This window comes from Boleophthalmus pectinirostris, unplaced genomic scaffold, assembly GCF_026225935.1.
Source record: "Boleophthalmus pectinirostris isolate CB_2022bp ecotype Guang Dong unplaced genomic scaffold, ASM2622593v1 HiC_scaffold_16, whole genome shotgun sequence".
Classification (NCBI taxonomy): Eukaryota; Metazoa; Chordata; class Actinopteri; order Gobiiformes; family Gobiidae; genus Boleophthalmus; species Boleophthalmus pectinirostris.
The window spans coordinates 34,151,785-34,173,394 of record NW_026571095.1 but is presented as its reverse complement, the minus strand read 5'-3'; the positions used below and the strand labels follow the sequence as shown (position 1 = coordinate 34,173,394).

The window sequence follows — 21,610 nt, the reverse complement described above, 5'->3', positions numbered from 1 at the left end:
TGGGATTTTAAAAACACAGTGGAGCCCTTCCTGTATTACCACACGGCATCACAAGTTGGAAGAGAGTGTTTTCAGTCTGAGAGAAAAATTAAAGAAGAACATTAAAGACCCTGCAAATCTGTTATTACACCAGACTGTCCATGTAAATGTCTGTGTTGATTGGATTCAAACCTGCAGCATTTATTTAATCACAGTTGTAAGTTTTTCTTACCTTGAAAAATACCTTGAAAAATGTGCATTAGTGAGTGGGCTCGCCTTTCCACAGATCTGTTAAAGAAGTGGTAAAATCACTGATCTCTGAGCCTCATTTGTCTCTGGTCGTTGATATGAAACATCAGCTGTGTGTAAATATAAACACATGAAAAGTGTTTCACCAGAAGAAATGTGACTGAGCAAAAAGGGAAACATTAGTCGCACTTTTAAAACTTAGTTTATCTCACTTTACACACAAATGCCAAACCGTAGTTTTCCAGAATATCCACTCTAGCCAGAGTTTTTAGAAAGATTTGTTTTCAGAGGTGAATTCGCTGTTTGTGTGTAAAAAATGGAAACAAATGAAGAGAAATGTCTCGATTTTTAAAAACACCCATGTATGTGTAAATGGGGCCTGAGTTCTAGCATAGATATTATTTTGGTCTATTCATTCTAGATTCTCTAATGCAGGAGTGTCAAACTCAAATTGACAGAGGGCAAAATGAAAAACTGGGCTGAAAGTGGTGGACCAAACTAAATATTTATTGAAAATTTTTCAACAACATCTCGATGTTTTCTCTTCTTTCTAGGTATGTAATGTTAAACCTTTTCTTATTAAAATAAATGTTTAATAATAGTTTTGCTTAAACATTGAATCCAGAACAAGCAGAATATAAAATAATAACAAAATTTTAAATAAATAATGTCTCTATAGTTGATTTGTGTGCGGTGGGCAGCTCTGATACATATCTGATATGATCTCGCGGGCCAAATATAATTATATTGCAGACTAAATTTGGCCCTCAGGTCTGAGTTTGACATGTTTATTCTAATGCATATTTACGTCACTCTGACCAACTTTAACGCCGTTTCAGGTCATTCTGTTACGCACGAGCTCTTTTGGTTACGAAACAGAAACAGGACTTTGTCTTTTATCATTAACAGTAACTTTTGGACACAGTATGATGAAGATATTTGAAATACTACGTCGGTTTAGTCGAATTCCCCCGCCTTTGGTTCCATTCGCAAGAGGAAACTAAACTAATCAGTGCCAATATCCAGGCGCGCGCGCTGTTGTTCGTGTGATGTAAGCGCTCGTGCGCCCAGCCCCTGGCACAGTGTGTGGATGGAGGGTTGGGAGGGGGTAGGTGGGGTGGGGATGCGGTGGGGTGGGGGGTCGCGGGGGCGGCCGTCACGCTCGCGCCGCGCCCCTTCCCTTATTAAAACCGATCATGACGTCACCTCCTTAAAGTCCTTAAAACTGGCCCACGCGCGCCTCGGTCCTGAGAACGAGCTCGTGTTCAGTCCAGCAGCAGCAGCAGCAGCAGCAGCAGCCACGCGCTCAGATAACACCGTGGCACGGAGGAGAGGAGAGCTCCAGAGCGCCGCGATCCACCGGCACCGCGCGTAAAACCAGTAAAACCTGGTCCGTGCGTAATCCGAGTCTCCTGCGTAATCTGACATCGGCGCGTTTTGCCTCCAGCGGAGAATAACCTGCGGACGCACACCGGCTCCGACGGCAGCGGATACGACTCTCAGAGGTAAGGATGGACTCGTGCCAAAACCGTGCCAGTGCGTAACGGTGGCGTCGACGCGGGGAAGAAGCGCAGAATTTGGCTCACGGAGGGCGCACGGGACAGGTGTACGCACGTCTCCGGTCCATCTCTGAGCGAGAAAAGTCTGGAGAATTCTGTTTGTTTACGGAAAAGAATCAGAACTTGTGTAGTTTTCGCGTTGTATCACTGTTCCAAAGAGCTTCAAGTTGAAAGTGCGCACTCTTAGACGCGCTGTGGACTTATGGAGACGATTTATTTATCTATTTATTTATTTATCTTATTTATTCATTACGGTTTTCATGAGCTGAACTGAAATACAACCAAAGTCAGACAGATTTAAAAGTGGGAACGCCTTCATTTCAGATTACAGACACAGGGAATAAGAGAATAGATGCACATTTATGAATATTTAACTGGCATTTTTATCAGGTTTTACTTTTTACAAAAAGGCGACACATTTAAAACTTAAATGTTATTAAAAAAAAAGAAGCTGTACTTCAAGTAAGTTCGATGAGAGTTTTTTTTTTTTTTAGAGAGAAACGTGCTTCCATAACCCGTGTTCGCTCTACAATTCTTGCATAAAAAGCTGTCATTCTAGAGGACAAAGACGACACAAAAAGAGGAGAAGCGATTGTGTTCTGTGCGTCTGACTGACAGCTCCAGCGCCGCCAAGACCAGAACAAACCAGAAACGTTCCCCAAATCCACTTACACGAGCCAAAACCGCAAGTCAACAGAGCTGGAGCTGCGATTATTTTAGCCAATTTATTCGTTCATCTGGCAATCGTGTTCTTAAATGAAACACGAAGTAAACCGCAAAAGGCCTGAAGAGAAAAAGAAATGCCAAATCCCTGACGAATTAGGTTTATCGTCAAAATCTCGTTTAGTCCAGATTGAAACGATCCCCATTCCTAAATTAGTTAACGATTCACTAAACCATTGATTAGTTCTAGTAGTAGTAGTAGTAGTAGTACCGATTAATCCGTTTCAGGCTTAATTGAAAGTATTAGTAAGCAGTAAACACCCCCGAAACTGTTTTACAAAAGTATTTACGTAGGTTTTTGTTCTGATTTCACTGTTAAATAAAGTCTACGGGGCTGGGTATCGTTAAGAAGTTGCCGATACCTCGATACATAGGCCACGATGCGATACAGCTGCACTTCCGATTCGATACGGTTCAGTGTAAAACCAAAAAACAAACCATGTCTGTGATACTAAAAGTCTCTAAATCCGCCGAGTTTGTGCAAAGTTAACATGAAAAAAATGCAAATTTTACTCAAAACTGCAAAAATGTCAACACAACTGTAGCTCTTACACAAAATAATTTACGAAACATACCTAAAAGTATCGATATTTCAACATTTTTGCACATCTAGTCACGAGAATTAGGGGCAGTATCCAAGGATCTCGACGAGGAAAACTGGGTCAGAGGTGTCAAAAGAGTCGATTATCGGACACATATCGATTCTAAAAGTAGTATTGAAGCTACGTAAGGTATAAATAGTAAAAAAGTCACATTCACGGGACAGAAACTAACCTTTTTTGAAGCTTTAGAATGATCTTGAGATGTTTTCAGAGCAAGTTAAGAGCATGTAGACTCTTATACACCCATGGATTACAATGGGATGACACAGATTTAAGGCCACACGGGAAAAGAAAAGAGTTTCGGAAGTTCAGAATCGTTACTGAGAATCGAAAATCAAGCTTGAAATTGTGGTGTCGACACTTCTACACACAAGCACCACCAAGGGCCCGGTAATACCAAAGTGGGACCTTCTTTGGATGTTCTTCTTGTACGTTGAGTTACATCTAAATCTGTGTGTTTGTTTGTGTGTTTGTGTGTGCGCAGCTGATGGCCCCCGCGCAGAGCCGAGCCGTATGGGTGCTGGCCCTGATCTCCGGTCTGTCCCTGCTCTCCTCCGCCTCAGACTGTGGACAGGACTGCGCCCGATGTGTGTACGGCCTCCTGGGACAGCACACCTCCCTGCCTCCGCTGGTGAGAAACGCTTCTTCATTTCCGTTATTTTGGCAGACGCATTACGTAGAAGTGTAACGATAACCCAAATATCGTGGTATCGTATCGTCAGAGTTCTCAAAATAATATCACACCGTATCGAATTACAAGTAAATGAAGAGTTATGGTGCAGCAATAGTTTAAAAAAAAACAGAGGGAACTACATAGACCATGATCCTTTGCTCCATTTCAGAAGAAGAAATAACAGTTCTAACACTTTTAAGGCTTAGTTCTTTGGATTAAGTCTTGTCGAGACATTTTAAGAGGAAAAAGTAGCAAATATCGCAATAAATATCGTACCGTGAGATGTGTATCGTGAAAATATTGTATCGTGAGACCTAATATTATAGTTTCCTCTGGTTATTATGGCTATTTTTTAATCATATTATGGTTTCCTTTGGTATTTAGAGAAGATTTTGGTCTTGGTTTCAAATATTTTTTCAAACCACAATGAAAATATAAGAAAATACAGGAAATATTCAAATAAAACAGATGAAATACTGTCTTAAAAATGTGAAAAACAAACGGTTTGCAGTGGTCCAAAGTTCTTCCTCACTGGAATTATGCATTCAGAGCATCCTAATTATTCACCCCGATGAGTTTATGAGTCCTTTTCACAACTCTCAGAGACCAGAGAGTAGTTCAGCATGCTAATGTGCACTTCCTGATTCCTGATTCAGACAATAGAATTAAAGCAGACAGGACACGGCCGAATAATCTTGTACAAAATGTCTGTACTGGAGTAAGACATTTTTGTTTTCATACCTGTCAGTTTCTACTGCTCACTTTGGTCTTCCTCAGAGTCTCCTGATGTTTCTGTGACGTGTTGCTCAGTTGATTTAAACAGGTTTTGGTGCTGTTTTCCTACCGGTGGAGGCAGGACGACAGCGCCACCTGCAGTTCGACTTCCTCAGGACAGTATCCCAGGTGTGTGAGAGTGAAAAAGCCCCCTCGTCCCGGTTTATCGTCCCGTGGGAACGTTTCCGTATTTCGATTGCCTTTTTAATCCAACGACGATGTTTGTTTTCCTCATTATTGAGATCGATCATCATAAATCAGCTGAGCAAACACGTCACAGCAACATCACGTGACGATTCTGAGGAAGTAAAACTGTCAGGTATGAAAACAAACTCTTGGTCTGAAAAAATAATAATCCAATCCAACTTTATTTGTACAGCACATTTTATAAACAGGATAGATTCCAAAGTGCTTTACATAGCAGTGTAAAACATTATATTTAAAAAAAATAAAAAAATAAAAATCTGCAGAATTATGTTCCAACCATGATGAAACAAATAGAATCAAAATAATATAATAATAATTAAGTCAATGAACAAAAATAATAAAATCAATACATAAAAGCAGTATTAAAAAAAATAAATAAAAAAATAATACATAATAAAAATAGATAAAAACAATAAATAAAAATAATAATAAAAAATAAATAAAAATATAAAAATAATAAATATAATAAATAATTAAATAAATAAAAGACACAGAGGACCACACAACTCACAAGGTGTTAAAACAGAATAAAAGTGGGTCTTAAGTGTTCCAAAGTTTGGGGCACAGAGAAGACCCTTTCCTCCTGGTTTTAAGTCTTATTTTAGGCCCCACGAGCTGGAACTGGACCTCGGACCTCAGAACGCACACTGGGGAGTAAATCTGGATGATGTCTGAGACGTATTGCGAGGTCAGAACATTCAAAGCTTTAAAACCAAACAATAAAATCTTAAAATCAACTCTAAAATGAACAGGAAGCCGGTGCAACGAGGCAAGAAATGGATTAATGCGATCACGCTTTTCTCAGCAGAGTTCTGGACTAACTGCGAGCGATGAAGAGCGTTTTGGTCGATTCCTACGTAGAGTTCGTCGACATGGTCCAAACGATTCGAGATAAGAACGCGCACGACCTACCACGCATCAAAAGCAAGCAACCGAAAACCCCTGAACAGTGTTAGAGACGTGCCAATCATTCTCATGTGTTTTGGAAATGTATTCAAATTAAATCCTTATGGAAAATATTGTAATTGGGTTCTGTACTTGGGCTTGTTGCACGAAAACAACATTCGAACGGAGGAATTCTGTTCGTTTAAAGTGACGCTCTTGGCTTGTAAAAACGTAAAATAACAAGGAATTGGCTGAAGGACGACGCTTTAAAATTACAGCAATGGACAGATAATGGAGGAAATTTATGGGATGGAAAAAATAACCTATTATTTGAGACTGAAAGCTGCTAAATTTGAAAACCGATGGTCCATGGTCTGTTTACAAAGCTCACTCAAATTTTCTTTGTAGAACCCCACAGACTGTTTGTTCTTTTATGTACATTTGTTAAAATTTTGAAAAAGTATAAATAAAAAGTACAAAAAAAGCGTGCACGACCTGTTAAAAATGATGAAAAGACGAAGACAACATAATATAAATAACCAGAAAATTTATCGGAAGGACAAATGAACCTGTTCGGACTATGGGGTAAAAATGGGTACAGGGCCTTTAAAGATACTCTGTGTAACTTCGCTCGTTTCCATGGAGATGTTGTCGTTTAGTATAGCTTAGTGTATCATATTTATCTCCAAGAACACCTGAGCTAAGTTCTAGTCCAGGTCTGTGGAGCGGTGGCAACACCCAGAGTCCAAAAACAACATTTCCATGGTGTCGTTGTTGTTGTTTCTTTGTTGTTGTTTTTTTTTTTCACCATTAGAAGTCGTCCAGCCAAAGCAATGAGTCACGCACTAGAGATTTAGTAATAGAAACAGGTCCATTAACTTCAGGTCCTAAACCGCATCATTGATCCTGTCCCCGAGCCCACGGCGTCCACACTGGAGCGTTACGAGTCTCATCATCGTAAGACTTGCTTTGACTCTCCGGCTTTTAAAACTGTGGTGGTTCTGTGTCTTATTTTCATTAATTTTGACTCGTGAACATATTTATTTCTATTCAGTGGTGCTTTTTGGGTTTAATTTTAGTTTTCAGAGTGGATTTTCATCGTTTCTGTCTCTTCGAACCACTTTGAAAACATCTTAAATCTACTGTATTGGATTTGAAAAGCGATGTTTCTCAGAATACGTGTAAAAGAACTGCAGCCAGCTTGGGGCCATTGGGCGGGGACCAGGACTAAACCAGGACTAAACCAGGACGGACACTAGAAATAAGGAAAAAACATCACTTCATGGTCTAAATCTTGTTTGGACTCATCTATGATCAGCGTTTTTGACCTGTTTACTGGACGGAGAACAGCTGAAAGAGGCATTCTGCAAAATGTCTGAATCAGAAATCGATGTAGCGCAGCTGAAGCCGTAGCCTTGTAGGTCAGAGTGCAGGAAAAACCATTTAAGAGTCACAGACACCAGGATTTATTTTCGTTTGGCTCTTCACAATATCAATATTTAGCGAGTGAAGCCTGCTCAGATCCTCTTACATTTGGTGGTGTGGATGCCTCTGAGCTCAGTACTCTTGGTTCCGTTCATCATTACATGGTGCAGCGACTCCCATTGATTGGCTTTTAAATCCATAGCAGCCCCAAAAAGAGCGCAGAGCAGAACACCTGACTTCAGCGTGTTTTACCATAATGAAATCCATTAGAAATCTGGTGCGTAATGGTTCTCCCGTGGAGCTGTGCGCTGTGACTCTGCTTGATCCGAGGCAGATGAGCGCCAAATACTCACAGGGTTTAGTTTGTGTCATCAGATTCACACATGCACACACACATGTCCATGGTCTAAGTCTACAGTAAAGAGTGATCTTAGTGCAGGTAATCTCGGGCTCTGTGTGCTGATCAGATGTTTCTCCTCAGGCCTGTTCCATGGAGTGTGGTGGTGCCTTAGACTCACAGACGCTGCGCTTGTGTCAGGAGACTCTTCTGGAGAGTGACAGCCAGCTCCCCCTAGAGGACAACACCCCCGAGCTGGAGGAGACCGCAGAGGTGTCCGTCAAAGAGGAGGAGGACACGCCCGAGCACCTTCTAGCCAAGAAATACGGAGGCTTCATGAAGCGCTACGGAGGCTTCATGGCGCGCCGCTCCTCCTCCGCGCCAGAGGGGGCGCTAGAGGAGACCGCCAGCACAGACGGCCAGGAGAACCTCCGGAACGAGATCCTAAAAATCCTGAGCGCGGCCACAGCGCGCGGCGAGAGCGGAGCCGAGGCCGTCAAGAGGTACGGCGGCTTCATGCGGAGGGGAGGGGCCCAGAGCGACGCGCTGGAGGCCATCTTGGGGCGGGGCCTGGAGAAGCGCTACGGCGGCTTCATGCGGCGCGTGGGTCGGCCCGAGTGGCTCGTCGACGGCAGCAAGAGCGGGGGAGTGTTTAAGCGCGCCTGGGAGGGCAGCCCGCTACACAAGCGCTACGGAGGCTTCATGGACTAAAGCATTAAGTGTTTTCTGCAAGCAGCCAATCACACGCGAGGACCCGGGGCCACGCCCACCGCGCTCTTTCAGACCAGAGTCACGCCCACGAAACCCCGCCCGCACCAGAGTCACACCCACAAACCCCGCCCCCATTACGCTCCTCAGACCAGAAGCACACCCACAAAACCCCACCCCCACCGCAGTCAATCAGACAAAACCCCACCCCCACCACGCTCTTTCAGACAAAACCCCGCCCCCACCACGCTCTTCAGACCAAAACCCCGCCCCCACCTCAGACAAAACCCCGCCCCACACCACGCTCTTTCAGACAAAACCCGCCCCCACCACGCTCTTTAGACAAAACCCCGCCCCCACCACGCTCTTTCAGACAAAACCCCGCCCCACACGCTCTTTAGACAAAAACCCCGCTCTTTCAGACAAAACCCCGCCCCCACCGCTCTTTCAGACAAAACCCCGCCCCCCACCGCTCTTTTCAGACAAAACCCGCCCCACCACGCTCTTTCAGACAAAACCCGCCCCACCACGCTCTTTCAGACAAAAACCCCGCCCCCACCACGCTCTTTCAGACAAAACCCCACCACGCTCTTTTCAGACAAAAACCCCGCCCCCACCACGCTCTTCAGACAAGCTCTTTCAGACAAAACCCCGCCCCCATCTTACAAAACCCGCCACCCGCTCTTTAGACAAAACCCCGCCCCCACCGCTCTTCAAAACCCCGCCCCCACCACGCTCTTTCAGACAAAACCCCGCCCCACCACGCTCTTTCAGACAAAACCCGCCCCCACCACGCTCTTTCAGACAAAACCCCGCCCCCACCACGCTCTTTCAGACAAAACCCCGCCTCCACCACGCTCTTTTAGACGAGTCACATCGACAAAACCCCCCACCCACCGCACTCTTTACACCCACAAAACCCCGCCCCACCACGCTTTTTCAGACAAAAACCCGCTCCCCCGGGCGCTCTTCCAGATCAGAGTCACTCTCACAAAACTCCGCCCCCGCCACGCTCTTTCAGCACAAAACCCCGCCCCCACCGCGCCGTTTCAGTCCAGAGTCACACCCACGAACCCCGCGATCACAGCCTGTTACCCGAGAGCTGCTCTTGAGCTCTAGTGTCGACAGTAAAAGATGTAACAGTGCATCGTGTGTAAAGTCTGTACCCTGCGCTCTGGTCCTCGTCGTCTCGTTCGCCAGAGTGAGTCGACTACAAACAACACACAACTCCCACCACCAACACCACACACTTCAGAGAGAAAACACGACACGATCCTCCAGTATGTGTAATCTGTGACCGGTGCACTCCTCTTACGTGACGCTGGAGAGTGGAGTGATGCAGTACTTGTTTTGTGCGTGTGTGTGTATGAGTGTGTATGAGTGTGTGAGTGTGTGTTTGGAGCAGTCTGAAAGCAGTGGGTGTGTTTGGCCCCGGCGTGGCCCCGGTGTGGCTCTCATCGCTCTGTGGTCTGTGCCCACAAACACGAGTACTACTGTATATTCACCAGATGTCACAAATCATATTTTGGCTAATGTTTGAGTCTGTTCTTGTTTCTCATTGTGATATTATTTAATAAAATATTCTGTTGATTGAGTGGATCGAGTCTGTGTCATATTTGATATTATTTAACAGCATAAACGCCCCCCGAGACTCCAGAATGGCCTCTTAAATCATACTTGAGTGAGGTGAGTGCTGGCGTACGAGATTTGTCTTAACATGCATCCTGAATTTCGGACTGGGAAGGATCCTCCGAAAAAGTGATGTTTGTTTTCCCAGTGGGATGCGTCGATTGTCAAAGTCGATCTTTTCAAGTCTTTTAGAACCATATCGCTTTTGTTTCTGGTTCTGATATTGTCATATTTTAGTTTTGGGATTCGGACATCGTGATTGTGTGGTTGTTGGATCCTAACAGCGGAAAATGGCTCAAGAAAAATGGGCTTCGGAAGTTTGCGAACTCCAAAGCTGCAAAAGGGAATCAGATGTGTGCAGTGTTGGGAAGGTTAAAAGGTATTCCCGTACAGATTACAGGTTACAGATTACATATCCCAAAATGTAGTTTCTAACATAATCTATTAAATTACTTAAAGTGAGTAATGTAATCTGAATACTTTGGATTACTTGATTTGCTGTAGAGAAACAAAGACTAAGATGTCACAACATAAGATGTTTTGTTTGATAAAAGAAAATAAAAAGATCAGACTTTACTTAACTGTATTAAAAATATTATTGATAGAAGAGGAGGAGACACGTCCACGCAGCATAGTTTAGTCCTGTTAACTCCTGTTTTAGTCCTGGTTTAGAGCTAGTTTAGACCTGGTTTTAGTCCTGGTTTTAGACCTGGTTTTAGTCCTGGTTTAGATCTAGTTTAGACCTGGTTTTAGTTCTGTTTTAGACCTGGTTTTAGTTAGACCTGGTTTAGTCCTGGTTTAGATCTAGTTTAGACCTGGTTTTAGTTCCTGGTTTTAGTCCTGGTTTAGATCTAGTTTAGACCTGGTTTTAGTCTGTTTAGTTTTAGACCTGGTTTTAGTTGGTTTAGTTTAGACCTGGTTTTAGTTCTGTTTAGACCTGTTTAGACCTGGTTTAGTCCTGGTTTAGATCTAGTTTAGACCTGGTTTTAGTCCTGGTTTAGAGTGTTAGTTTAGACTGGTTTAGTGTTTAGACCTGGTTTTAGTTCTGTTTAGACCTGGTTTAGCTTCCAGTAATGAGTGGAATTACCAAAAAAAAAAAAAAAGGGAATAGCCCAAAATGTGAAAACAGGAAAATACATCCATGTAATCCATTTATTTCAACAAAGTAACTGTAATCCAATTACTGGTCATTAAAACAGTAACTGTAACTGAATACAGTTACTCATAATTTGTACTCTGATTACGTAACTCCAATACATGTAATCTGTTACTCCCCAACACTGGATGTGTGTGACTGCAAACCTCTGTTCAAAGTGTTTCTCTTCCCAACTTTTTAAATTCATAATCACTGTTGGACAAGTGACTTCAAAACTGTAATGTATATATATACTGTGTTATTTATGACTTGTTTCTGTCACTTTAAAGTCATTTGTTACATTATAATATTACTGTGTTTAAAATGTAAGGTATTACAGTACTATTGCAGCACTTTTAATTTACTGTCACCAAAATAACTGCTGAACTTCTGCTCCGTATACAGACTGAACCAGGACTGAACCAGGACTAAACTAGGTCTAAACCAGGTCTAAACCAGGACTAAACCAGGTCTAAATCAGGACTAACCCAGGACTAAACCAGGACCAAACCAGGTCTAATCCAGGACTAAACCAGGACTGAACCAAGTGCAGGGTTTCCGCAAAGCGCAATAGGGCGTCACCTGTGTTTAACCTCGTGGAGCGCAGAGTTCTGCGTCGGTCCTTTCGCCCGCGGTCACCTGACGGTCTACGTGGGCGCGTCTCCAGCATTTCACCGCTGCTGATATCGAGGTGATTTTAGCGAATTTGCATGAAGAAAAACATAAAAAACCACCACTTCAATCCAGGTTAAAAATACATCGTGACATGTGTTACTGACATTTGTACCGAGTAAAAGATTACAAATTTTTCCCCTGTAATGCCGAACATTACTGCGTTACAGCAAAAAGCAACACATTACAGTTACTTCGATACTCCCAACACTGTTTGTAACCGAGGTTGAGCGAGGGATTAAGATTTTGTTTTGTTGTCGCTCCACATACAAAATGTTCGCTGCAAACTCGGGATGATTTCTTCGGGAGACAAATGTTTCCTTTTTGGTTCTTCCTGTGGATCAATCCGGCCCATCGCCTTCACCTTTCACTATTTTTCAATTCCGTCGGGAAGAGAAACAGTTTGAACAGAGGTTTGCAGTCACACACATCTGATTCACTTTTGCAGTTATGGAGTTCGCAAACTTCCGAAGCCCGTTTCTCGAGTCGTTTTCCGCTGTTCGGATCCAACAACCACACAATTAACGATGTCCGAATCCCAAAACTAAAATATGACAATATCAGAACCAGAAACAAAAGCGATATGGTTCAAAAGACTTGAAAAGATCGACTTTGACAATAGACACATCCCACTGGGAAAACAAACATGGCAGTTTGACGCTCACTTTTTCAGAGGATCATTCCCAGTATGCATTGTGCGACAACCGGAAGTCTGAAATTCGTGATGCATGCATTGGGGGCCTGTTTTAATCCGGCCCCAGCAGGTTTTTTGTCTTTTTTTTTATCTCACACATTTGCACTTGAGCCTGTGTTAAATCGGTGATGTGTGGGTCTGACGTTCACGCGCTTGGGTTCAAACGTGGGCCTTGGGAAACGGTCCGAGGCCCCTCCCCCGTGTGCGTCATGAACACAATCAGACTGTTGTGTTTTTATGTTTGTCGTTTGTGCTGGTTTCTATCTCCAGCTCTGAATAAAGCAGCGACGTGTGGTGGTGACGCGACTGTGTTTATAATTACACCTGTACTGAGCCCGGTGACAGCGAGGTCACATGTGAGGGTCAGACAGTCCGTGTGTCCGTCGTTCTTTCGTTTTTCTATATGAAACCAAAAATAAGAAAATGAGAAAACAACAGCCAAAATGAAAAAATGGATAATGATTCTTTTTCGTTTTACATGACTTCTGTGACTACGATGCCGGAATTTTGCGCCGCATATGGACTGATCCATTACTGATCCAGGTCCGGGACCAGACCGGGACCAGACTGGGACCAGACCGGGACCAGACCAGACCGGACCGGGAGACCGGAGATCAGACCCGGACTGAGACTGAGACCAGACCGGGACCAGAGCGGGACTAAGACCAGGACTGGACCGGGACCGGACCGGGACCAGACCGGGACCAGACCAAGAGTGAGACCAGACCGGGACCGAGACCAGACCAGGACCAGGCTGGGACCAGACCGAGACTGAGGTCAGAACTGAGACCGGGACGGACGAGACTGAGACCAGACTGAGACCAGACTGGGACCAGAGCGAGACTGAGACTGAGCCCAAACCCAGAACCAAGCTGGGACCAGACCGGGACTGAGACCAAGACCAGGCCAGGACCAGACCAGGACCAGACCAGGACTGAGACCAAGACCAGGCCAGGACCAGACCAGACCAGACCAGACCAGACCGACCAGGACCAGACCAGACCAGACCAGACCAGACCAGACCAGACCAGACCAGGACCAGACCAGGACCAGACCAGGACCAGACCGACCAGGGACTGAGACCGAGACCAGGGACCAGGGACCAGGACCAGACCAGGACCAGGACCAGAGACCAGACCAGGACCAGACTGAGACCAAGGACCAGACTGAGACCAGACTGACCAGGACCAGGCCGGGACCAGACCGGGATCAGCCCAGAGACTCAGAGCCCACGGCAGGACCAGAGCTCGAAGCTGAGGCTTGGAGTCAAAGCTCGGAGTCCGCTCTGGTCCCGCTCTGGTCCCGGTGTGGTCCTGGTGTGGTCCCGGTCCTGGATCAGTCCGTATGCGGTGCAAAAGTCCAGCATCACAGTCACGGAAGTCACGTAAACGGGAAACGGCCGTTATCTGTTTTTTCCATTTTTCATTTAAACACAAAATCGAAAAGTGAAAAAACGAATCACTATCCTTTTTTTTTTTTTCATTTTGGTTTTGGAGACAAATAATGAAGAAAACAGTTGTTTTTTTTATTTTCTTATTTTTGGTTTTATTTTGAGAAACGAATGAACGAATGACACACGGGTTTCAGACTCTGCCAAATCTGAGTTTCATCAAAGTTACATAATAATACAACAATAGAATATTACATTTTGAATTAAAAGCATGTAAGTTCGCACAGTTTTATTAATCATTTGTTATAGAGTTGTTTATTCAGTATTAGCTCGTTTCCATAGCGATGTTAGAGCTTCGTTCTAAAGTAAAGCAATAAACGTATCTGTTTCCAAAGAGACAAAGCACATGGCTGATGGTTCGTGCTCGTAAAAATATATCAATTATTAAAAAGAGTTATGATCCTAATATAGATCAAGTGGGTCTACGGTTATTAATCCAAACAGAGCTGAGACGGTGTTTATGGAAGAACAGAATGGCAACAAAAGCTTTTGATAAGTCCAGGAAAATAAGTCACTGATTAACTGTCGAATACAGAGGTGAGCGCACAAAAGCCTTTATACAAGTCGCCCCGCTGCCATTTTATACAAACCATTTTGATGCTTATGAGGTTTTCATGTGGTCGACTGGTGTCAGTTGGAAAACAGCCCTGGTTTTTCATAGTTTTAGATGTTTGGAGGCAACACTAACAATAACTGCCCATTGGAAATGCTCTGGCGCTCACACAGAACAGCAGCAGCTTTAGTGTCCAGGAGCTGTTTGCTCTCTGTCCCACACCGGGAAACAGCTTTTGTTTCACTGCTGGATGGACTGTGGGTTCATTTTTCAGAGGTAGTTGACAGAGTAAAAGTTTGGTGTCTGAATATTACACAGAAGTATAATTTGATTAAAGTATTTAAGGAAACTACTACTCCAAGGAAGATTAAATGTAAAAGTAACTGACTGCATCTAATCTGAGGTATAATTTGTTAATGTAATTTGATGGCCAAACATGAAATACTGCTCAAAATCTGGTGGAGGGTGAGTTGTGGGGCAATGAGCAGGCCCACACCAGTCCGCCGCCTCTCCGCCCACAACGCCAGAGAAATGGAAAGTCCAGATCTCCTCAAGAAGTTGGGATCAGAGCCCAAGTTGTGCATGGAGGTGAGGCCAACTACATCTGATCAGTAACGCTCAGCCTCCTGCACAAGCTCAGGCTCCTTCACACGCAATGAGGTGAAATTCCATGTCCCCAGAGCCAGTCTCCATGTCCGGAGATCCGGTTGCCGAGGCCCCGTCCTTCGACTGCCGCCCAGATCTACTTGCTCTGGCCCCTCACAGATCCTCCTTCATGGGAGGACGGCCCCACTGTGATGCTCGGTATTGAGCGCCCACCTCAGGTCTGGGGCCCTGGTGACCTCAATCCGGGCGACATAACTGACCTCATTGTTGTGCTCATCATAAAGGGCATTTGATCCGGTCTTAGACTGGAGAATCCCCCAGGACCTGTTTGTCTTGGATGACCCTATAAGGGGAATGAACACCCTGACAACACAGCTCCCGGGGTCATTTGGGCACTCAAACCCCTCCACCACGTTAAGATGGCGACCTTCAACTCACACCTCAGGGAGAACTTCTCCCAGGGGAGGGTGGAGACGTGGAGCTCGAGTGGGCGATGTTCTTGGTCTCTATTGTTGATGTGATCACAAGGTCTGTGGTGCCTGTCATGACGGAAATCCCCAACCCAGTGGTGGACGCTGAAAGTAAAGGATACCGTCAGGCTGAAGAAGGAGTCCTACAAGATGATGTTGGCTTGTGGGAGTCCTGAGGGGTACCAACAAGCCAAGCGTGCTGCAGCCTGTGAAGTTACAGAGGCAAAAGCTCAAGGCTGGGAGGAGTTTGGAGAAAACAATTCTGGCAAACCGGAGCTGAGCCTAAAGGCGATCTATGTTTCTACCGTCACCTGTGGTCATGAGCTTTGTGTAATGACTGAAAGGACAAGATTAGATATTGTGATCGTAAAGCTTTTGTCAGCTGTAGACTCTCAGTGGATGATTTTTACTCAAGTAGAGGACTGTTACACTGTACCATGTATTACTCCAGTAAGAGCACTGGTATGTCAGATACACCTCAGCTGCTCCGTATGTGTCCCTTCGCACTGACGCCCACAGTGCATCCACACACGTCTATTAAATCCTCAGCCAATCAGCAAGCTTGTACTTCCTTATTCTTATTTTTATAAAGGCCACGCATCAATAGTGGCCTCCGGCACTCCTCACTTTGATTAGATATGGATCATAAAAGACAAATTGAATTTTTCTCTCCTGGTGAGGTTTTCCACCTTTATTTGAAAACTGTACAAATCAATCCACTGATTATACGGTTCTGTGGTTCATTGAAAGACCGGCTAATGATGTGAGTAATGTGTCCAGAGGAAGAGGGGGGGGTTAGTCTGTGTATGTGCTGTGTTTATTCTTTACACAGTTCATAGTGATATAAGAGTGAGAACTAAAAATGTAAATTAGGTCAACTCCAGGTATGTTTTTGAAGAGATAACATGATTACATGCAATCACTCAATCAATTTTGTGTTATATAAAACCTTTACAACACGTGCATTCTGTGAGTCTGCATGGAGATCATTTAATGTGGAATGTCACAAACAAACCGAGACATCTCATGTTTTAGAACATAAAATATTGGCTTTGTAAAGAACCAGACGTTTTTCAGATTCATCTGCTGGTATCAGAGGGAATTACCATGGGCGAAACAATTAAACTAGCTGATAGTGAACATGCCCCAACGTGTGTATGTCATCATCATCATCATCATCATCTTTATTTTTCCGGACTCATGGTCCATTTTAAAAACAGACAAGGACAGTGACAATACAAACACAATAAACATTCATGTTTTTAAAAGACAACCACACCAGTGTCTCCACATACTGGACTGATATCTTATTGCACTGAATCTCAGATTTGTGAGTGAGGTCAGTCCTATGTTCTCTCATTTCTTTTTATTTATTTCAATTTTTTTTCTCAAAATGAAACTCTAAGTCAAGTAATTTAAAATATTATACCACATAATTTCAACGTAGGATCCTTTACACCATGACTTCTACATGACATCTGTACTCAACTGCTGCTGGAGAGTAGATTGGGTGTAATTGACGACCAAATTGGGAGAAATGGGGATAAATTCTGATGCAAATTGATGATAAAGGAAATGTTGGAACATATGGCCTAATTTTGGAAAGAAAAAAAAAAAAAAAGAGTGAACATAAGGCTGAAGGAACATAGGCACGCTCCCCTGTAATGAACGTGATTTGACTTTAGAAATACTGAAAACCGCACAGGATCTACCTGCAATACAATATCTGCCTACAATCATGGGACAATTATTTGCTGACAGCTCAGAGGAAGTGCACATGATTAATTAAACTTGTGTGAATGAAGAAAAATACAACTTCATGTATGTTTTTTGATGAGGGTACAGTGTTATACCTTGGTTAAAAGCTCAAAAAAGCCAATTTTGTGTAATCTGTGTCCTTTAAAGACTGGGTCACGACTCTCAGGTGGGTCGCAGGAGATTTTTTTGGGGTCGCCTTGTCACGATCTGCATGTAGGTCAGCGATATACAGTCCTGACACATGTTGAAATGTTAAGACGTATTTTGTATAATTTCTAATCTTTTTGTAATTATTTTATTGACTATTTTGTTCCAGTATTGTTGATTCAGTAGAATGTTGAAAAGAAACAGAAATGCGCTTCATTTAATGACCAAACAGGCGACTTGTGGATCCTTTTATTGTTGTTTTTCATTGGTTAAAACTTGAGTAATACTAATTGTTCAGAGAGACATGATCACTCAGTCAACCAATCAAATCCACCTTTATTTTGTGATTTACAAATAATGTCTATTGACTTGGGTTGCGAAGGTTTGTGACTTTTAAAATATGGGTCCCCAGGAAAAAAAAGTTTGGGAAACACTGATTTAAAGAGTCCGTATTACGCTATGTTGTAAAGTTGTTTCCTCATCAGACATCAGAAGGTGGAATGGAGGTGGAAAGAGTTCCTCAAACATGCGCGAATGAAACAAAAGGTAACAACAATTATTATTTTGACAATGGGGATGAAATAACATTAATTTAACAGTTTTGACGCCTTATTCTTCTTAAATGGAAGTCTCCTGCTCCACCCACAGTCCATGCATGGATTAGAGACATTCTATACTTTCTGAACATGGAAAAAGTAAGATGTAGTCTTGGGGGGTCATTGAAGACTTTTAAGAAAACATGGGTTCCATTTTTTTCAGTTTGTTGAGTCTGTTAATTTTCCCTCTGCTCCAGAATCTGGTACATGTTTATTGTGAGTAGGTGACCTGTTTTTTTGTTTTTTTTGCTTGTTTTTGTGGTTTTGTATTTTAGATTTTTATTTTATTTATTTATTTATTTTTGCTTGTTTTTGTGGTTTTGTATTTTTAGATTTTTATTTTATTTTTATTTTATTTTTTTGCTTGTTTTTGTGGTTTTGTATTTTGTATTTTAGATTTTTTTTTTTTTTATTTTTTTTGGGGGGGGGTTGCTTGTTTTGGGGTTTTGTATTTTTTATTTTTTTTTTTTTTTTTTTTTTTTTTTTTTTGCATGTGTGGGTGTCTATTTTACTCAGCTTTTCATCTTTATTTAAATATTTTATCCTGACAGTGCTGATATTTGGAAATTGTTATTAAATAAAGTTTGGGGGGAAAAAAAATAAATAAAAATTTTAACTGTTACGCTTCAAAAACTGTGATCGCAAAATCAATCATGTTTCCTCTTACAGTAATCACAGCACTAAAATATTACTCACTCTCCGGGGGAGCCGGGGCCGGAGCTGTGAAATGGGCCCTGGCTGCACAATCAATAGAGTCCATTCAAAGTCCTGCCCGGGGCTCCCACCTCCACAGACCACCAACGCGGCTGACACCCACAATAAACGGCCCCATCGTCTTCCTTTAAGCTCTGCGTCACACGGGACTGTACGTGTCAAATCACATTTCCTTTTCCTTTGTTCTATAGATTGGACAACGAAACAAACCCGACTGAATTCAAATAGCGTCCATTTTCTGACCTTTTGTACGTATAAATGTATGTAAGTATGTATGTAGGCCGATGTATTTATTTAGACTCCCAGTCATAAGTTTGAACAGAATAAAATATAGTGAACGAAAAGCAAACTCAAAGCATTAATAGATTTTTAGAAACAGCCTTTACCCTTTTGCTTTGATCACTGCTTTGCACTTTTGGCTTTTCTTGACCCGGAGGCACCGTCGTGAAGTCCAAAAATTTTAGAAGACTTCATTAAGAAGCTCATTGAGGGAACGCCAAGTGTTTGCAGTGCTGCCAAGAAAGCAAAGAGTGGATACTTAGAGGATTTCAATATGTACCGTATTTTTTGGACTACAAATCGTACTTTTTTCATGGTTTGGGTGTTTCCTGCGACTTATACTTCCGGTGCGACTTATATATTAAAATGTTGACAGTGAAGCGGTGAGAGGTTCTAGTCTTGTGTGTGAGTATCTGCTGCTCCTGTTCCTCCTGTACCACTGTCACTTGGCTCTACTGCGCATGTCTCCTGCAGAAAGAGCCTCTGTCCTGTCTGTATCATGTCAGTCGATCGCACCATTACTTCTGCACCACTGAACAATTTAAACAAACTTATAAAGACGACTGAGAAGAATGAACACAAATGCCCCCAAGAACAAAATCAGATTTTGTAGATCACAAACTGCAAGAAGTGAAATCTGCAGCTGAAAACCAGAATCGAGCAGCAGAAAGAAAGTTTTGGAGTGAGAGAGAAACTTGTGACACCGGGAGGATGCACCATGAAACTTTCCTGAAGTCACTGAATGGACAGACAAAGTCTGGACTTCAGTGACACAGAAACCATCCTGTCGGGATTCAGAAAGACCAGAATAATTCTAACTGGAACTGATGCTGAGGAAGCGGTGCTCCTTTTACTTCTGGAGATAGCGGTGTTGCCCAGAAGTGACACCGAGGATGAAGAATTGAATGGATTTAGTGATTTGGAGTGAGATGGAGAGTTTGTTAAACTTGTTCTGTTCTGTTGTTTATGTTATAGTTTATCTGAAGAACTGTTCATATGTGACGTTAACAGTCTGTTTTTCTCTCTTCTATTGTTTTTACTACAACTTGACTTTCAAGATGAAATGCATGAAATGTCGGTTCCTGGTATCAGATTTTATAAAATAAATTTCCCCCCAAAAAGTGTGATTTATAGTGTGAAAAATACATTAAGTGTAAATCTATAGATAGAACAAAAAATACATGGAATGGCGTGTCCTAACTTTTGACTAACTTACAAACACTAACTTTTGATATTGTATTTATTTAGAACAGGAGAGTAGTTTAGTTGTAATCCTTTGTGTAATCCTTTGTGTTGTAATCCTTTTTTTTTTTTTTTTTTTTTATATATTACCATAAGTTGTATTACATGTAGCACTGTGCTGATACTGATATCAGATATCGGTGCTGATACTGAAAAACTAGCTGGATCAAACATTGGCTTCCAAATATCGGTTCAGCTGACACAAAGCTGTTCTGTCAATCCTTAAATACTTAAATAACAGATTTTCAGTCTTTGCTCTGGTATCAGTAGATATCAGGTGTCATCAGAAACTTAAAGTTCAAGTATCAAAATCAGTTTGAGAAGCTGGATTAGTGCATCTCCCATAACACAGCTCTGTGTGATGAGTGAATGTGCCTGAGGATAAAAATACACACGCTTAATGATGTTAAAAAGATAAACTACAATAACCACATCACCTGAAGAGTCACCCTGCCCTCTAGTGGACACTTTGCATACATACAATCCAGTGTAAAGACTGTTTTCATAAATACAACATTTTGGATTAAACTGTGTTCCATGGGAGACATCCACTGTAGTGCAAACAAAGTATAACCAACAAATTATAAAGATGAATGTGAATCTATACAGGCAAGTCCTTCTATTAAGAAACTGCACACTCCCTTGACTTAAATGCAGTTTTGATTGCACATAGGCCTGCATTGTCGCCTGTTTGCAATTTAGTTTTCTTCTTTACCTGTGCTCTCTGAGTTCAACAGACACATGGCTAAAGGCATAAAATAATGTTGAATCTCTTCAGTTTACAGTTTGGGGCCCTGTTGTGTTCTGGTGTTCTGTGCATGTCCCAGGAGGCATCAGAACAGATTCCCGAGCCACCTCAGCTGCTCCTCTGGACGTGGAGGAGCACTGGCCCTACTCCGAGCTCCTCACCCTATCTCTAAGGAAGCGCCCAGCCACCCTGTGGAGGAAACTCTTTATCCATATCTCATGTATCCATGATCTCGTCCTTTTGGTCATTACCCAGAGCTCATGACCAGAGGTGAGGGGAGGAACATAGACTGACGCAAATTTGTCTTTCGGCTCAGCTCCCTCTTCACCACAACGGTCCGATACAGCGACCGCATCACTGCCGACACTGCACCAATCCACCTGTCAATCTCACGCTCTATTCTCCCCTCACAAAACCTTGAGATACTTGACCTCCTCCACTTGAGACAGGAACTCTCCACCCGCCCGGAGAAGACAAGACACCTTTTTCTGTTCAAGAACCAGGACCTTGGATTCGAAGGAGCTGATTCTTATCCCATCACAATTTGATTAAAACACAGAAAAAAAAAAACCTTCACAATGAGTTTTTATTTCAAACTTTTATTCAAAAATTAAAAAGGAACACAACAACATAGAGCTTTGTATTGTCCTACAGTATCTGCTCCACCACTGGTCCAGGAGCTTCGGTGCTGAAAGCGCTACCAGGTGCCAGACGCAGTGGCAGCACAGGCACGTGTGTGGTTCAAATCATAATAAATAAAATAAAGACATTCTATGTATGTACACGCATTCTGTGA

At 42.8% G+C, this 21,610-nt stretch overlaps 1 protein-coding gene across 1 annotated transcript; it reads left to right on the top strand.

Annotated features, from left to right (window-relative positions):
- Positions 1-1,351: 1,351 nt before the first annotated feature.
- LOC129408254 (proenkephalin-A-like) lies at positions 1,352-8,124 on the top strand. Its single transcript, XM_055151395.1, has 5 exons — positions 1,352-1,595; positions 1,676-1,733; positions 2,406-2,472; positions 3,597-3,743; positions 7,558-8,124. The coding sequence occupies exons 1-5, from the start codon at positions 1,352-1,354 to the stop codon at positions 8,122-8,124; spliced, it is 1,083 nt and encodes a 360-aa protein (XP_055007370.1).
- The last annotated feature ends 13,486 nt before the right edge of the window (positions 8,125-21,610 follow it).